This window comes from Chinchilla lanigera, unplaced genomic scaffold (genome assembly GCF_000276665.1).
Source record: "Chinchilla lanigera isolate Chin_1 unplaced genomic scaffold, ChiLan1.0 scaffold00069, whole genome shotgun sequence".
NCBI lineage: Eukaryota > Metazoa > Chordata > Mammalia > Rodentia > Chinchillidae > Chinchilla > Chinchilla lanigera.
In genome coordinates this window covers 7519351-7537572 of record NW_004955470.1, presented here as the reverse complement: position 1 = coordinate 7537572, position 18222 = coordinate 7519351, and the positions used below count along the sequence as shown (strand labels likewise).

The 18222-nt window shown below is 50.3% G+C and overlaps 1 protein-coding gene across 7 annotated transcripts in view; it reads right to left on the bottom strand.

The window, feature by feature from the left end:
• The window catches only part of Il1r2 (interleukin 1 receptor, type II), a 43655-nt gene that overhangs the window by 24647 nt on the left and 786 nt on the right, over positions 1 to 18222 (bottom strand). For 4 of the 7 annotated variants that reach the window (XR_001237023.1, XM_013522801.1, XM_005400763.2 and 1 more), the window contains exon 1: positions 14430 to 14737. The exons of 1 other annotated variant lie outside the window; for it this stretch is intronic. Coding sequence is in view for 4 of the 6 variants with exons in the window: in XM_013522801.1 (XP_013378255.1) it covers positions 14430 to 14722 (293 nt within the window). In the remaining 2 variants the exon portion in view is untranslated. Of the gene's footprint in view, positions 1 to 5672; positions 7312 to 14429; positions 14738 to 16564; positions 16762 to 18222 lie in introns of those variants that run through there. 2 more of the 7 variants (XM_013522803.1, XM_005400766.2) reach the window with 2 other exon arrangements.

Genomic DNA, 18222 nt, shown 5'->3' with positions numbered 1-18222 from the left:
CCCCCTATTATTATGTTATCCTTCTTTTATTCTTTAAAATAAATAAATAAATAAATAAATAAATAAGAAAAAAAAATCGCGGTGGGAAGCCTCACAAGAGGACGAGGCAGAAGACAGAATTTCAGGACTTGAAAATAAAGCTGATGAATTTCCACACTCAGACACAGAAAGAAAAAATAATAAATTACAAACCAAGCAGCCAAGAACTATGGGACCCAGTTGAAAGCCAAGCATGTGAGTTACTGATGTACAGGAGGGCACTCGAGGTTCAGACTGATGGCTAGGAAAATCTAGTCCACGAGATAATGCTAGAAAGTGTTCCAAGTTTGGGAAAGAGATGACCTCTAGGTACCTGAGTCATTTAGAAACCCAAACAGGCACGACAAGAAAGACACACACCCCCATGTCACACTGTGGTTAAAATGTCAGCAGTACAGAACCAGGACAGGATATCTAAAGCTTGGCAGAAAACGCCATGTCACTTACAGAGGCAAACCCAGCAGAATAACTGCAAACCTCCCTTCCCAAACTCTAAAGTCCAGTAAGTGATTTCAAACCCTAAAAGGAAACAACGGTCAACCTGACCACTGTGTCCAGCAAAGCCAGCCTTCAAAACTGAAGAGAAGAGAAGACCTTCCAAGATGACCATAATCAACAGAGAGGAGCGGTCACACGTGTTGCAGCAGATGCAGAGAGGAATCTGACAAACAGAAGGGGAGGTGCAGATATACTGAAGAGAATTCAGAAGGAATCATACATCAGAAAAACATCAAAATGGCAGGAACCAACACCACACGTTCTATAATAACTTTGAACTTTGACTGTAAGTGGTTTTACTTCTCCAGTTATAAGACACAGACTGTCAGGAACGGTGCTGCACAGCTGCTATCCCCGAACTCAGGAGGCTGAAGCAGGAGAATCACCATGAGTTCAAGGGCAACCTGGGCAACACAGTGAGTCCAAGGTGAGCCTGAACTATACATCAAGACCTTGTCTCAATAAATCAATAAACAAACAGACAGACACAGAGTGGAAGATTGGATTAAAATTAAGACCCAACTATTTGATGTCTGCCCAAAAAACACGCCTCATGAACAAAGATACACAGAGACTGAAAGTGAAAGGATGGAAAATAATGTTCCACACGAACGGAGTTTTAAAAGAAGCAGAAGTAGCTATGCTCAGATCCAGCAGAGCAGACGTCAGGACAAAGTCAGAAGAGACACTTCCGCTGCATATCAGCACAGGGAGCAATGCACCAAGGAGATATAACAGTTGTAAACGGATACACTCCAGGTGTCGGTGTACCAAATTTCATAAAACAAGCATTACTGGCCATAAAGGGACACACACGTGCTCTCACCAGTAGATAGATCATCAGAAAAACGACAAACAGCAGAGTTAAGTCACACTATAGATCAAATGTACTTAACAGATGTCTACAGAATATTGCATTCAACTATAGAACATTAACCATATTTTAGATCATAAAGCAAGTCTTAACAAATATAAGAAATTCAAATGATTTTTTGCATCTTATCAGATCATAATAGTATGACACTAGAAGTCCACAAGGAAACTACAGAAACACATAGAGATAAAACAATGCGTTTTGAAAGATCAGTGGGTCATTGAATAAATCAGGGGAAAAGTTTAAAGTTTTTAGAATTAGATAAAAATAGAAACCCAACATAGCAGAACCTCTCGGACAAAGCAAAGGCAGTTCTAAGAGGGAAGATTCTCGCTTTGGGTTCCTACATCCGAAACTTAGAGAGATCTCAAATAAATAACTTCATGATGCAGCTCTAGGTCTTAGAAAAATAGAATAAACCCAAGTCAAACCTAAGAGCAAAAAAGATATAATGAAGATCATAGCTGAACTTAATGAAATAGAGACTAGAAGAATTATACACAAAATCAATGAAACAAGAATTGGTTCTTTGAAAGGAGAAACAAGGTTGATAAATCTTTAGCCAAACTAGCCCAAAGAAAGAGATGACCCTAAATCAATACGGTTAGAGATGAAAAGGGGGTTGTTACCACAGCTACCACTGAAATCCAGATTCATTAGGTATTATTTTAAAACTTGTATGCTGATAAATTGAAGAATCTAAAAGAAACAGATAAATGTTTAGATATGCATGACTTACCAAAATTGAACTAAGTAAACGTTAAAAAAAAACTAAACAGAATAATAACAAGCAACGGGATTGAAGCAGTTATTAAAGACTCATAACAGGGGGCCAGGGATATAGCTCAGTGGCACAAGTACCTGCCTGGCAAGTGCAAGGTCCTGAGTTTGATTTCCAGTATCAAAGAAAATAAATAAATAAAATAAAAGTCTCATAACAAAATCCCAGGATTGAACAGGTTCACTGCCAAATTTTACCAGACCTTTAAAGAGGAGCTAACTCCAATGTTCTTTAAACTAGTCCATGAAAGACAGAGGGATCCTTCCTTTGGAAGGAATACTTCCCAAATCATTCTATGAAACCAACATCGCCCTGATACCCAAACCAGACAAGGGCACAAAATAATAAGAAAACTATGCACCAATATCTCTGATGAACATCGCTCCAAAAATCCTAAATAAAAAATTCACAGGCTGAATTCAATGACACATTAAAAAGATCATTCAGTATGATCAAGTTGATTTCATTCTAGGGATACAAGGGTAGCTTAATGTACACAGATCAATAAACACAATTCACCACATAAATAGAATCAAGGATAAAAATCACACAATCTCGATGCAGAAAAAATCTTCAACAAAATTCAACATCCTTTTGTAATCAAAGCCCTGAAGAAACGAGGTACTGAAGGATCATTCTTCAACGCAGTAAGTGCCATAAACAACAGTCCCACAACCAAAATCATTCTCAGTGGAGAAGAACTGACAGCATTTCCTCTATTCAGTATAGTACCTGAGGGGCTGGGATTTAGCTCAGCAGCACAGCGCCTGCCTGGCAAGTGCAAGGTCGTGAGTTCAATTACCAGTACTGGAAAAAAAAAAAACCGGTATAGTACCTGAAGTCTGAACTAGAGCATTTAAGCAAGAGAAAAAAAATAAAAGGGATATGCATAAGAAAGAAACAAGTAAAATTATGCTTATTGGCAGATGGTATGATCCTATGCTAGGAGACCCTAAAGACCGCACTAAGAGACTTCTAGAGCAAATAAACAAATGCAAAATAGCAAGTTATAAAATCAGCATTATAAAATCAATACCTTTTCTTTACACCAATAATGAAGTTGCTGAAAGAAACCAATAAAACAAGTGCATGCACAATAACTTCAGAAACAAAAATAAAATACTTAGGAATCAACCTAGCCAAAGAAGTGAAAGTCCTTTACAATGAACATGACAAAATATTTTGGGGTTTTTATTTTGTTTTTTGTCTTCTTGAGACAGGGTCTCACTATGCAGTTCAGGCTGTCCTTGAACTAACTTTGTAACCCAGGCTGGCCTCAAACTTGCAGCAATCCTCCTGCCTCAGCCTCCCAAGTGCTGGAATTACAGGTGTGTACCACTATGTCTGGCTTGAAAATTACAAAATATTGAAGAAAATAAAGAAGACAACAAAAGATTAAAAAAGACCTCACATGCTCATGGATTGGCAGAATTAATATTGCTGAAATGATCATATTACCAAAGTGACCTATAGATTCAATGAAACCCCCAACATTCAATGACATTCTTCACTAGAACTAGAAAAAGCAACCCTAAAATTCATATGGAAACAGAAAAAAACCAAGCTAGCCAAAGAAATCTTAATCCAAAGAGTGCAGCTGGGGCCATCACAATACCTGCTTTTACGATACGCTGCCAAGCCATAGTAACAAAAATAGTATGTCCTGCGCAAAAGTAGACACATAGGCCAATGGAACAGAACAGAGGGCACCGAAACAAACCCATTCAACTACAGCTGTCTGCTCTGGACAAGGAAGCCAAAAATACATGTCAGAAAAACACACCTCTTCAACAACCACTGCTGGGAAAACTGGCTATCCATATGTAGAAGGCTGAAACGGGATCTCTATCTCTCACCCTGTACAAAGAAAAACAAATCAATTGGAAATGGATCAAAGACCTCGGTGTAAGACTTGAAACTCTAATGCACTAGAAGCATACATAAGGGAAATCACAGTCCCGCATAGGACCCAGGAGCACAGAAACAATAGCAAGAACCCACTAACGCAACCCCATCAAATTAAAAGGTTTCTGCACAGAAACAACTGACAGGGTGCAGAGACAGCCTACGGAATGGGAGGAAATCTTTGCCAGTGGCTCTTCAAATAGAAGACTAATATCCAGAACATATGGAGAACTCAACAAACCTAACACCAGAAAATCAAGCATCCCAATCAGCAATAGGCAAATGGATTGAAAAGACACTTCTCGGAAGTATTCTTAGCAGTATTCCAAGTGGCCAATAAGGATATTTTTTAAAAAGCTTTTCAACATCTTTAACCAATAGGGAAACGTGAAATCAAACTATACTGAGGTTCCATCTCCCCCGACTCAGAAATGCTATGAACAGTAAAAGCCGGCGGGGATGCAGGGGACCCTTCACTGCTGCGGGGAGTGTAAATCAGTGCTGCTCCCAAGGAAATCAGTAGGAGGCTCCTGAAGAAAGCGAAGAAGAAAGCTCCACGTGGTGCAGCTGGCCCACTCCGTGGTGCACACACTGAGGAATGAAAGTCAGTGTGCTCTGGGGCCCCTGCACACCCGTGTTTACTGCAACACGACTCACAGCAGCCAAGACAGGGAAGCCGTGGTGCCCATCGACACATGAGTGCGTAAAGAAAATGCAGTGTGCAAATGCACCGTGCGGTGCTATTCGGCCATGAAATAGAACAAACTTTGGTCATCTGCAGGAAAATGGGTGAAACTGGAGATCACCATGCTGAGCGAAATAAGCCAGGCTCAGACAGGCACTGCACACTCTCCCTGGTAGGCGGAATCTTCAAAGATGATCTGAAAGCAGAAGGGAGACTGCTACTGGACAAAAGCAGTGGAAGAAATGTGTAGGAAAGTGGTGTAAGGGAGAGGAGTGGGGGTGAGCGTGATCAAAACACACTGAATGCATCGAAACCCAGTACTTGGTAAATTAATAGGCACTAACAAGAAAAAAGAAAAGAAAAGTCAGAACTTCTGCAGTGCTTGTCTATGGCTCTGTCTGCAGAGCATGCCCAACATCAGCGCCCTGGGCTGCTGGGAGTGGGGGCTTCACACCCTGAGTTCCGGCCTCGCTGGCGCTGTGCCTTTGTACCCTGCTCCTCTGCCCGAGGCCGTGGCTCTGCGATCAGGCTCCACTCAGCTGTCTTGCTGGGGTTCTGCCTTGCCTCTCTGGGGAGAACTGCACCTTCCCATCCCAGCATTCTGCAGCTCCCTCTGGCTGCGTTGTTCTCCACAGCTTTCACGGTCATCAAGCACATGCGGGTCCCCTGCTCCGCCTCATTCAACTTTATTCCCAACTCTTGTTGGATGGATGGATGCATGAGTGAAGGAGAGAACAGATCGCTGGGAAGCGCTCGTCAGTGAGCCCTCCTGATAGCAGCCTGCCCTCCACAGCTGATGGCTCACAGCTGCGGCTTCACCCAACCACGAGTGCGAAGCACTCAGAAGAATAAATTACATTCTTCCCCGTCAGCCCGGGTCATAACGTTACCTGCTTGCCTTTGGTCCGACTCACAGTAAGTCCCTGTGCCTGCTCCGCCTTGGGTTCCACAACGTGTCCGAGCCAGAAGTCACGGAGAGGCGAGCGCTTCCTGCCTTCCAGATAAGGGAGTCCGCGTGTGGGATGGAATTCCTGGTCTGGCTCTCAACGAGGTGAGGAGGAAAGCTTTTCTAGGCTAAGGAAAGTCCCTTCACACACCTTAAAAAGACCCATCTGCTTCTCTACACAGTTGAAAAACCAGGCCTTTCCTATTCTGTCTCACTGCTCTCACAGAGGTTGTTATTTTCCTTGATCCTGGCCAGCAGAGGGTAAAGCCTGTAGCTGCTTCCTGCTGACCAAGACCCTGGGCTGGAGGCACAGAAATCTCGCAGGCTGAGATTGGGCGATCTCACCGGCTCACGCTCCTGACGTTGTAAACTGGGCATGCTGCATACCACTTGCGTAGCGTGGGGTCGCAGTGTCATCCTCCAAATTCTGATAAACAGTGCTAACGATCGGTGAGTCAGGAACAAGTTGTAACAGCGTCCCTCTTCTTAGCATCTTTGGGTTGCTTAGCCAAGATATTGCTGAGAAGCTGGAAGCTGTCCCCAAATCCCTGTGGACACACAGGAGCTTCCTGTGAGCCAGGATCGCAGCACTGGAAGAATATAAGCGGCCCCTAGGTGACAACCAGGCTCCCCGACCTGCTCGTGCACCCCGTGTGGTTTCTTTTCTGGACAAGAGGCCCGGCAGGTCTCATGAGTCTGTGCCCAAGAAATTAGAAGTCAAGGCCGGGCTCAAGCTGCATTTTAACGGGCATTGAGAATGTGCTGGGTTTAGAATCAGGACAGCCACGGAGAGCTGGCAGGTGAATGCCTTGCTCTGGCTCCATAGAAACCTGTACCTGGTCTCCCTTTAAAGGAATAGAGGCATCCACGCAATGTATAAGCAGCCTCCTGCCTGAGGGCAAAGGTAACCCTTCGCAGCGCAGCCACCGTCTCCACCCTCAGGCCTCCGTGCAGCCAGCGTGGAAAGAAGGTCAAGAGTGGACCCAGGCAGAGCAGGCTACTCCGCATCCAAGTCTCTTCCTGCTGCCCCCTCAAGGGTCCCCTGCTGGTGTGACAGTGACATTTCTTGGGCAGGGTGGAGCCTGAAGGATCCAAGATCCTCTTCAGTTCAGGTGCCAATTTCGTTTTTGGGGAAACCATACTCAGACATGAGCTTGAAGCAGGTGCCACCTGGCCAACCCTCTGGCTTCGACGCAGTGCCACGGCTGATTTTGGACTCCACTTCGCCCATTGGAAGCTGGCTGTCGGTCTTTGGGGCCTTTGCCTTACCCTGAAGTGAAGCAGAATTGGGCAGCAAGAGCTGCATCTTTTTCTCCCATCTCCAGTCCTTCTCGATCTCCTCTTTGGTCTCTGTTGTGGAGACCCTGAAGGCCTCCTCCACCACGCAGGACAGCAGGAACCGAGGTTCTTCCTGCCTCCAGCATTTGCAGCTCGCTTTGGCCATTGAGGACAGGCTGTGTCATAACATCCACCGCCGTGAAGGGGCTCCCTTCCACAGATTCTGGGTGAGCATTGGAGTGTTTTTGGAAGGCCTCAAAGAAGCAGTTTACGAACATTGCACACAAGCTTACATATCACGTGGTTTCTCTTCTACAAGAAATCCGAAAGGTAAAGAAAGATCAAAATAAAAGATATATGATAGGAAACGGGAATAGATCTTTCTCAAAGGAAAAGGGATTGAGAGTTTGGGGGAGGAGACTGAGGAGAAGGAAAGGGAAGGGAAGGAAACAAGGTGAGGCACACACCTGTACCGACCCCACACGAGGAGCGTAGCACATGCACCGCAAACATGCACCGAAGGAAGGACGGCAACTCAGAGGTGGGGAGCGAGGGAGGGAAGGGGTGAAGAGGAAGGACAGTGTGTTCTGTACGCGCCAGCTCCGCACAAGGAACAGAAACATCATGTACTGCAAACATGTACTAATAAAAAGGAAATCAAGTTAATAACTATTAAAAACTGAAGGGTTTCATTCTCTCAGGTTCCTTCCTTAATGTCACCATAATTAATAGGTCTGACTAAGTCTCTCCCAGAAGCACAGGTTACGAGGTCTTCCATTCTAGCCCTGTGGGTGGAGTTCACCGGCCCCACATCCTCCTCGGGTCACTCGGCTGCCTTCCCAGGAACATCTGTCTTCCCGCCAGGAACGCTGCAGGAACACCCCTCCGGAACAAGATAAAGATCACCCTGGAGACCTGCTCCCTGAGTCTCCAGGGCCCTCTGAGGAGCCACCTCACCTTCCATGCCTGTAACTGAAAGGGGGTCACGTTTCCTGGCGATCCCGTCTCCCTTTGGCTCTTCCTGTGATGGGAGCAGATTCCCTTGAGTGGGGCGGGGAGTTGGCTCCCTCTCCAACCTCGAACTTACTGGAGATGGGATTGGTGGGGTGCTTGGACAGAGAGGAGGAAATATCTCAAGAAGCAAACTCTGGGATGAAACACCTTCAGGAAAATACAGCCTGCTCTTCAAAGCTTCCTTTGGCTAAATTGCCTCAGTGCTTCAATGCGTATTGTTGCACCCACTCTCCTAAGACACCCTGAAAACAGTTCACAGCAGTGATCACCTTGTGTGATGTCAAAGGCTAACCGGGATTTGACATTCAGAAAGGGACCTGCGCACTCCAAGCCGAGTTGGGAAACAACAGAACAGCAGGTTCTCCTTCACCTAGGCTGATCTCAGGAAGCTCCCGTGTGGGCCCCAGGGGTTCTCAGAATCATCCAGAAGCTCTCAGAAGCTACCAATGCCCAGGCCAATGCAGTGTGGAGAGGGAGCCCCAAATGAGGATTCTCTGTGTTCCCTGAGGTGACCATAACGTACAGCCCAGATACAGACCCCTGCCCCGGCCCTCAGAAACCTGCTGCTTGAAAGCTGTGTGAACGTAATTTCCATCCATATTTGGTGTTCTAAATTCCACCAGAAAAAAAGACTTCCTCTAAACACACAGCCCGCTGCTTAGAAGGGACAGGACCCCAAGGAGGGGGACGAGATGGTCACTCGGGATGTCTGGGTCCAGGCCGGCATACCTGCATGCGGAGGCTGCCAGGGAGTTGCTTTTTAAGATTTGGAGGAAGCAGGTGGCATCAATAAGGCCACCCTGCAGAAGATGGCTTCTCGTCACACATGGAAAACACAGTTGGGAAACGAGGCCTCTGTGCTGATTCTGCCTCGGTATCTTTGCTGAAAATGTACAGGCTCCTTTCCTGGTCATTGTTCCCTAAGCCAGCCAGTATCAAAGTCATTTGCCCGGCATGTCCATTATAGCAGGGATTAGGAGCAAACTACAGAGCACTGAAGTGCACAGGAGAATGAGCACAGGGTAGAAATGAAGCCCATGGCAACATACATGAGGCACTGAGCACCCTCAGACTTTGGTGCCCTAAGGGATCCTTGAGCCGAACCCCATAGTAGGAAGGACCACCAGACCACCATTTTACTTGCAATCCTATAGGGAGTCTGCATTCAAAATCTCCGGTAAAAACCATTCAGGGGGAAAAAGCAACAAGAGGTCCAAAAGACCAAGGTCCTGAAGCATCCCTCCCTCCCCCAACAGTGGCCCATCACATCCCCGTTGTGTCCCTGTGGCCCGTGCCACACTGTTACAGCTGTGGGTCACGACCGCTGCCAGCAGCCACAACACCGCATCCCAAATCATCCGGAGAGGGACGGCATAAGACGGTGAGTGTGCGCTCTCACTCAGGGCTCACGGTGAGATGGAGGTTGGTAAACACAGACCGAGCCGAGCTGGACTTGCATCCAAGTCCCTGGAGGAAGCCAAGTCGGCACTATGAGTCTCCCACCCTCCTTGGACCGTCAGCCACCCGGGAGGGGACCTTCTCTGGGAAAAACACAGGCCATGTGGGCAGAGTACGGCAAGGCCAGGCTCGGGGCGGCTCGCAGTTGTCGTGCCACATTCCATGGGCAAGTCCCAGGGTCAACCCTGCCATCCATCAGCGGGGTGGGGAAGATGGTTGTCAGGAAGGGTGGAGAAGTAGGCACCATGGTGCCAGCTCCCACGCCTGCCCTCGTCTGCCTCTCTGCGGGTCTCACAGGCTACTCAGTGCTCAGCCCCGGAAAGCGCCAGGGGACATTATGATGGAAAGTCCGCCAGAGTCACCGCAGAGGTACATAAACCAGGGGGAAAGCGACACCGGAAGCACCGCCCCTCCTCTGCCTCTTATGAATGACTTGAAGTAAACCCAGCAGACTTGCCATGGGCCAGTGCACAGCTGGCACGGAGGTCACCGGGGAAACCCTCATTCATCACTGGGGACACATCAGTGTCCATGGACTCGAACAGAATCTTAACCTCAGCTCCGTCCACTGACAAGGAGCCAGGAACTGAGGTTTTCCCCGCAGCTCTGTGTTTTACCTGGCACTGTCTCCCGAAGCATTTCCTGCTTGTACTTGTCTCTCGCCTTCGCATGCTTCAGCAGCACAAATACTTCGCACAACCTCGCCTCCAGCCCACCCTCGAAAGTCACATCATCACCAGCCAGAACGGCCTCGCCACTCTGGACACCTATCCGTGTCCACGTCCCCACCTGAGGCGGCCCCAGCCAGACCCACTGGTCTCCTAGCCAGGATGTGAGAGAAATGGGAGGTAAACACAGTATGCCTAACCGAGACCGCATACTTGAAAAAGAACATGAAGTCAAAGATGCCAGAGAAGATACAACTGTGACAGGAAGAGCTACTGTGGCAGATACTGGATATTTTCCTTCATTTTATCTCCACGATGTGATTTCACACCAGGTTTACAGTGGATGCATACAAGAGGTGGAAGAAGTTCAAAGGCTCGGCCTGACATCCACTCAGAGAATCTACATACGCCAGCTGCTGGTCTCCATCAGTTCAGGGGAATTCAGTAGCCCATACTACAGAGCAGGATTGACACTTAAACGCAGGGCATCTAGGCTCAAGTTCTTGCTCTTCAAAAACACCCTACCCCTGGTAGAGGCTGCTGGCTTCCTTTCCCAACACCCATCCAACCCAGTAATAGAACTTCTGACTCTCAACTGGGATGTGACTGACCCACACTAAGACCAGCTCCCACCCTCCCTTGCAACAAGGAGGGGTCGTGTGATATAATTTTGACCAATGAAATGTAGTGGAACTGCGTGACAGTCCTGGAAAGTATCCATAAAAGGAGACTTAAAAACCCCACTTTGGGATAAACATCCAAAAGAAATGAAGTCAGTACATGGAAGAGACATCTGCATACCCACATTTATTGCAGCAGTATTCACATCAGCCAAGATTTGGAATCAACTAAAGTGTGTAACAAAGGATGAATAAAGAGTATACGGTGTATACATACACAATGGAATACTGTTGTGCCAATTAAAACAGGGTGAAATCCTGTCATTTCCAGCCAGATGGATGGAACTGGAGGACATTATGTTAAGCAAAGTCAGCCAGACTCAGAAAGACAAATGCCTCATGACCTCACTTCTGTGCCGACTCTGAAATGTACTGACCACCTAGAAAGAAAGAATGAGAGAGTAGCCACCAAAGACTAAGAGGGGAGGGGACAGAGATGGGGACAGGTCGATCAACAGATCCATCTCTTCTTACAAGAGAAAAGAAATAAGCATGAGTGTTCGAACTGCACGATAGGGTGACAATAATTAGTAATAATGTACTATATATTCCAAAGGGAAAGGGTCTTGGGTGCTTCACCCCAAGGAAATAATAAATATACCAAGTGATTAATATGCTAGGTACCCTGATTTGTTCATTATGCCCCTGGGCCTGCCCATCGGCCCCCTACACACCTGAAAGTTGTAGAAATCATCAAACTTCAGCCCTAAATACTTCATCTAGGGAATTTTTTTAACAGATTAAGACCAAGTCAGTAAATGATAGCTCCAAAGCTGAACCTTCAAGCAATTGAAAGAATTAAACATTTTGTCCTATCGTATATTCAAATTTATTAGGATTGACTTCACCTAAGAAACAAGCTCCTCTTTAGGACTAGCCTCGCCTGTCCCTGGGAGGTTTTAGGCTACTGGCCCAGCTTTGAGCCAGGCGGGACAGTCATTTAGAGAGCAAAACAGAAGCAGGTGTTGAATATTAATGCTGTTCGTCAGTAATTGGGTCCTCCGCCTACTGCTTAGTCACTGCCAGTGCATAGAGCAGATTCCTGAAAACCCACGCACAGTTCACGCATGTCCTATGAAGCCATCAGAAACTACAGGAAGATACATATTTACATCTAAATTAATCCTGGGGCTTTTCTAGCAAACATCAATACAATATTAAAAGCGTTTTTCAAATGAAGTCTTGGGAAATAACAGAATTCTAAAAGCACAAAGGAGAGGAAGATTCCCCAGGTTTGGATATAGAGAAATATCCAGCCAGCTTTGCAACTTCTTTTATTGAAAACTTCAGGTGCTCAAGCAGAACCCTCAGAAACTTATCCACAGATGGGTCTCATCCTATGGCTGGTTTTTGTCCCCAGAATTCAGGGCACTCAGTGGGGCTTACCCTAGGCTGCGTGGCCGAGTAAGGACAATAGACAATTCCTGCACAGGGCCCCGCCCCTGGTGAGGCAGGGGACCAGGCTCCCACACAGGAGGCCACGCCTGGAAGACCCCTCCCGGGGGGAACCTGCGGTCACACTGGGCCACATCGCAGAAGGACAGAGCTAAGGTGTGACACCAGCCGAGGGCTTCACGCTGCTTTCCTTTCTGCCAACAAATATCGCTTGTCACCAAGAGCACCCTCTCCCCATCACACCTTCTGACTGGCACCAACTTCTGCCCCAAGAGCCACAGAGGAGGAGCCACGCTGTGAACCAGACTGGTTCCATGCCCCAAACCCAAGTCCTCTGTCCACACTGCCTGCCCCCAGGAAACCAGGGTTATTCTACAGCCCAGGCAGGCCCACCAACCAAAGCTCTGCCACCTCCTCCTGCCTCTGGCCCGCCCTGTGCGGACGCCCACAAGACCACACTAGCACAGGAGAGCAGCCACTTCCGCCAGAGTGGCAGATGGGGAGCAGTGCTTGTGAGGCCCTGGACAGCGCCCCAGCTCGACTTCCCTCAGCAGAGGTTACAGAAGACGGGTTTATTCCCGAGGATAAAACATGTGTGCCTGCTGGAGCACCCCATCCCCCTTAAAAACAAGGCATAGAAATAGACAGTCAGAGACATCAAGTAAGTTGTCCAAGGCCACAGAGCTTGTGGGGGATAAAGAGGAGCAGGAGCCAGAGTCACTGTGGAAGCCTCAAGGCCTGCTGGGCTCCCTCGCCCAGCCTGCCCAGCATGCCCAGCATGCCCCTTACAGAGGGCGCTTTCCCTCTTGGGCAGCTTTCCACCACCTGAAACTTCCATGTCAATTTGGAGCCCAAGCTGGCCTCCTCTTAAACTTCCTCCCATGGTCAGATTGCACAGTGGGAACCAGCTGTCTGCCCCTCCAAAGGCCCTGAGCAGGCGGCATCTATGCAGAAAGGCGCAGCGCAAACCCCACGTCCCTCCAGCCAGGTGGCCTTGGCGGGTGGCATTGCCTGTGTGAGACTCGTGTCCTCACGGTGATATGGACAGGCACCGCCAGGGCGGGATGGTATAGCATGCAAAGAGCTCCGCACAGCGCAGCAGAGAAGGAGCAAGTGGCAAAGCTAGCCTGTGGCAGCATGTGACCAAAGCAGAACCAGGTGACTGGGCCCTGAAGGACTTGGTCGGGGACACACAGCAGGCAGACCTGAGGGCAAAGCCAGGCTCCTCCTCCATCTGCGTTCTGCCTGGTATCTCACAGGCAGAGAGCTCCTATCAACACAGGCACATCTGGGGGCAAATATGCACATTCAGAGTCCACCCCATAAAATAATAGGATCCACTCTGGCTGATGCGTCGTTCAGGCGTACAACATACTCTGATCGTTTCCACAGCCTGAGAACGTGCCAATACCTCAGTCAGTAACCAAGCGAGTCAGAATCCTGGAAATGTGTACAGCGATGCCTAATGCAGTCGCTAAGTCCAAGTGCATAAGTGCAAATGATAGAAGCGTGTTGAGCACGTAAACCCACGGTCCTGAGAACACAGAGACGCATGCACACACATGCAAGGCTGCCAGCCGCACCGCAGTTCCTTGGGCAGCCACGAAGACCGGCGCCTCTGGGACTGGAGACTGGAACCCCGTTCCTTTGTCACTCTGTCACTTACAGCTGTGCGATCCTGGACAGCCAGACACCCACACGATCCGGGTCACAGTGTCCTCATCTCTGAAATGCTTAGATTGGACTGGGGGGAGCTCTTTCCCCGGTGTGACACCCAGGGTTCTAAGCTAGCCTCAGGCCGGGGTCCTGGGTATGGTTTCAGTTCCTAAAGCATCGGGTCGGGGGCTTCATCAGACAAACGCTGGACTGAGTCCACTCTCCTGCTGACCCCCCACCACCAGCACAGGGCAGGGCATGTTCAGCCTCCAGTGGGCACCTGGGCTCCAAGAGGTGCCCCTGGGTGACCAGGATTAGGGACAAGATGCTCATAGGTGCTGGGGCTGGGGACGCACTGCCAGCAGGTACACCCCTACACCAAAGGTTGCTTTCAGCCTCTTAGGACCGGAGTGTAGGACACAACTCAAATATGCAAATAATTAGCCCTCCAGAAAACTTGCCCATCTGAAATATAATGCGGGCAAAAGCAGCAAAAACAGAAAGAGCGAGAGAGTCCTTGGTGTCCCAGCCCACGGTACGTGTGACACTCACGTCCAGGCCGTCCCTTCCACGGGTCTGAACAGGGCTGGGTTTCCAGAACAGGAGACTGTGGTTCCCACAGATAGCCACGACCGACTGCGGCTCCCAACCCACACTGCCCTCGGCAATGTCCCAGTGGCCACAGGATGTGGAGGCCAGCTCACCTCTGGGGAATGTGGGCTGGTACTGCATATGACCCACAGAATGTGGCCAGAGTGACACTGAGGACTCTGAAACCAAGCCAGAAAAACGAGGCTGCCGCTCAGCTTCCCGGGGAGCTCATTCTGTGGGAAGCTGCCTTCCATGGAAACAGAGGGGCTCTGCTGAGAGCCCCGTGCCAGGGAGCCAGGGGCTGGGCTAGAGCAGCTCCCTGGAGCTCCCAAAGGCTTGGTCAAGTGAGTGGAGCCAGGCCAGGCAAGGCGCCCAGATCACATCTGCCCCTCTTCTCTGGGGACACAGCTCCCCCACTTTGCACACCTTCCTGGCAGAAGGAGGGGCCGGCGGGCACCGGGAGGGAGAGCTTCGTGGGGAATCCAAGAGGAGCAGATTGAGCAGCTGACTCAGAGTGACATGCAGTGGCAGGCAAGTTCCCTCACAAGGGACAGTGGCCTGAGAGCCAAGTGAGATTCTTATAGAAAAATCAACACAGGCACATGTGGGGGGCAAGTATACATTTTCACATGCTACATCTGCTTTAGAAATATTTCCTTCCAAGAATGCTAAGCAGGCAGAACAGGTAGGATTTTCTCCCGCTTTAGAGGATGTCCCACCCTCTGGAAACCGTCCCCAGGAGATTGGCTGGTCCCCTGGTGTTCCTGAGCGCAGCAGCTGCCACCGCCTGAGCCCTGCACCCAGAGTAGCCATGAGGAAAGACAGAAGCCTTCTTCTTTCAAAGGAAAGAAAATACTAAGAAGCCGAAGAATGTTTATCTACCCTGTGTGGGAAATCCTTTGCCATTAGAAAGCCCTGCCTGTGGCTTGCAGACGTCCACACTCCAGGGGTCCCAAAGACCTAGGAAGTCCCCCCAGGAAACCCTGGGCTCTGTACTGGCACATGGGGAAGTCGCTTTCCACACTCGGGCCCCACACGCAGGCCCTGTGTCTCCTCTCGGCTCCCGGCTGCCCACAGCTGGCTCCCACGCGGACGCCTGGAGGGGCATCCATCTGCCCAGCATCCTTCCTGCAAGGATGCTCACGCCCACCACCAGCTGGTCCTTTTCGCCTTTGGGGCCCACAGTTTCACTTCCCTGCCCTCTGAAAGTCAGGCACGAGACAGGAAGCGGCAGTGCCAGGTCCAGCTGCCCATGACCCCGGGCAGCTCCTCTCCAGCCCACCCCCACCGAGCTGTGGCCATGGGGAACACTACGTGCCAGTGACCCAGCGCAGCTCCCACATGTGCTGACGCCCTGGGGACAGACATCACTCCCTTCCTGCTGTTGCTTCCCCTTCCGAGAACAACCTGCACCCGTGTCCGTACCGTGTGACCCTGGGACGGCCTCTGAGGCACTGCTTAGAGAGTGGCCCGGGTCTGGGGGTGGCTATGTGGAGCCATCACAGTGGGACACACCTGATGGTGGACAGCCTTGAGCAAGAAAAGCACTGGGGCTAGCCAGGAGTGAGGCCTGGGTCCCTGCACTCAGGAGGCTGACGCAGGCCAGTTGCTGTGAGTTTGAGGCCAGCCTGGGCTCCATAGTGAGTTCAAGACCAGTCTGAACTGCATAGCAAGACCCAGTCTCAAATAAACAGAAAGAAAAGAAAAGGAAAGGAAAGGAAAGGAAAGGAAAGGAAAGGAAAGGAAAGGAAAGGAAAGGAAAGGAAAGGAAAGGAAAGGAAAGGAAAGGAAAGAAGGAAAGGAAAGGAAAGGAAAGGAAAGGAAAGGAAAGAAAAGAAAAGAAAAGAAAAGAAAAAAGAAAAAAGAAAAGAAAAGAAGAAAAGAAAAAAGAAGAGAAAAGAAAAGAAAAGAAAAGAAAGGAAAAAAAGAAAAGAAAAGAAAAGAAAAGAAAAGAAAAGAAAAGAAAAGAGCAAACCCTGTGCTAAGTGCTGAAGCTGCTCAGTGTGACTTGGCCAAGTGTGCACCGTGACCAAGAAGAAAGAATAGGACCTGGGTGCATCTTCCAGCTGGAACCGTGAGGACCATGTGCCCCGTACCTTGGCCCAGCTGGCTGTGGCCAGATGTCCAGGCTGGGCCTCCAAAGCATCTCGGTGCAGAGCCAGGAGTGACCCTGGGGCAGTCGGGCACTAGGTCCTTTCTGGCATCCGGGGTCCTGGTCCAAGCTCACATGACGCAGTGTTGGGGTGCTGAGGCTCCCACATTCTTGCTGGCTGTCCGTGGGGCCACACTTAGGTCACAGAGGCCACCCGGATTCAGTGACGCTCCCCACGACAGGGCAGGTCGTTCCTCCGAGGCCAAGAGGAGCTGGCAGGGAGTTGTGGCGGCCTGGGCAGGGACCTCGCGCTGCCGTGTGAGATGCCGGTGCGCACACAGCGCCCTCTTCCTCTCCCTCAGCTTAGGATCCCCGCCCCTGCCCCACTTCCCTGCCCTGACCACAGAAGGCAGTGTAGTGCACGGGCGTGCAATCCCCACTCCCGGAAGGGCCAGGACTTTATGACACATGACTCAGTGGGAGTCATCCTGGGATTCTGCCCCCTGCACACACTAAACAAGCCCTGTGAGGAACGCTAGGTCCAGAAAAATGTGAAAGTCCCCTAAAGCTTTGCGGTTGCTTCTTTGTTGTTTGGTTAGGTTTTCTGAGACAGCTATGTAGTCAGGCTGGCCTTGAGCTCACAGCGATCTTCCTGCCTCAGCCTTCTGAGTGCTGAGATCAGGCATATGAACTTCCTTCTTGTCCCCAGGTGAGAAGACCTCTTCCTGAATCTAAGGCCTTGCTCCTAGGGAGGTCCCTGGACCACACCTAGAACCACACTAGTGAGAAATGCAGATTCTCAGGCCTCCTCGGCGGAGAAATGAGGACCCACTGGGTATGGATGAGTCCCAGCCAGACGAGCAGTCCGGACCTCAGAAGGCCCTTGTCCCCACGCAACCCCTCCCAGGCTCGAGCTGCGCAGCGGCCTGCCTGCTGAGGACGCGTTCTCACTTGGGGTCTTGGGCACGTGAGAAATGCAGAGAGGCTGGCTGCCCACCCGCAGCTGCCCCCCGGGACTCCTGGGGGCACAGGCTGGGTTTGCAGCAACCTGGGCTGGTTCTGGGCAGGCGGAGGGCAGAACCGCTGGCAGAGGCACCGTCTGCGCTGGGGACAGCAACGTAAGGGGCGCCCGCCTCTACCTCCACCGTGCAGGCTCCAGGCCAGCTCCGACCCAGGGCTCCGGGGCACCCGGGTCCCTCACTTGGGGTCCACAGTTGGGCTTTGGACTGGGTGGCACCTGGGGGGCAGGGAGGGTGTTGCAGAGCTGAAGGGACCCCGGGGCAAATGCCGAGCAGGCAGGGATTCTCCCTACAATCCCATGCCCTAGCCTGATGCCCTTCCCTCTCAGAGCCAGGGAGCTGAGAGCTGGAAAAGAAAATGCAGTGAGGCAGTGGGGCTGCAGATCTGAGGAGAGTGAGAAAAGCTGGCTGAGTGGGTGCTGAGGGCAGGCCAAGCCCCTTTCCCCTCTAGAGACAGAGATGGGGCTGAGGGGGAGGGGAGGGTGCCCAGCAGTCAGAGCACGGGGGGGGGGACGACAAATGTGCCACTGCCTCAGTTTACCCAAGAAGAAGCAGAGAGATGAAGGGTTTTGACTAAGATCCCACCCTGTCAGGACGCAGAGTGGGGGCATGGGCAGAGGAATCCTGGGGAGCTGTGGCTGGA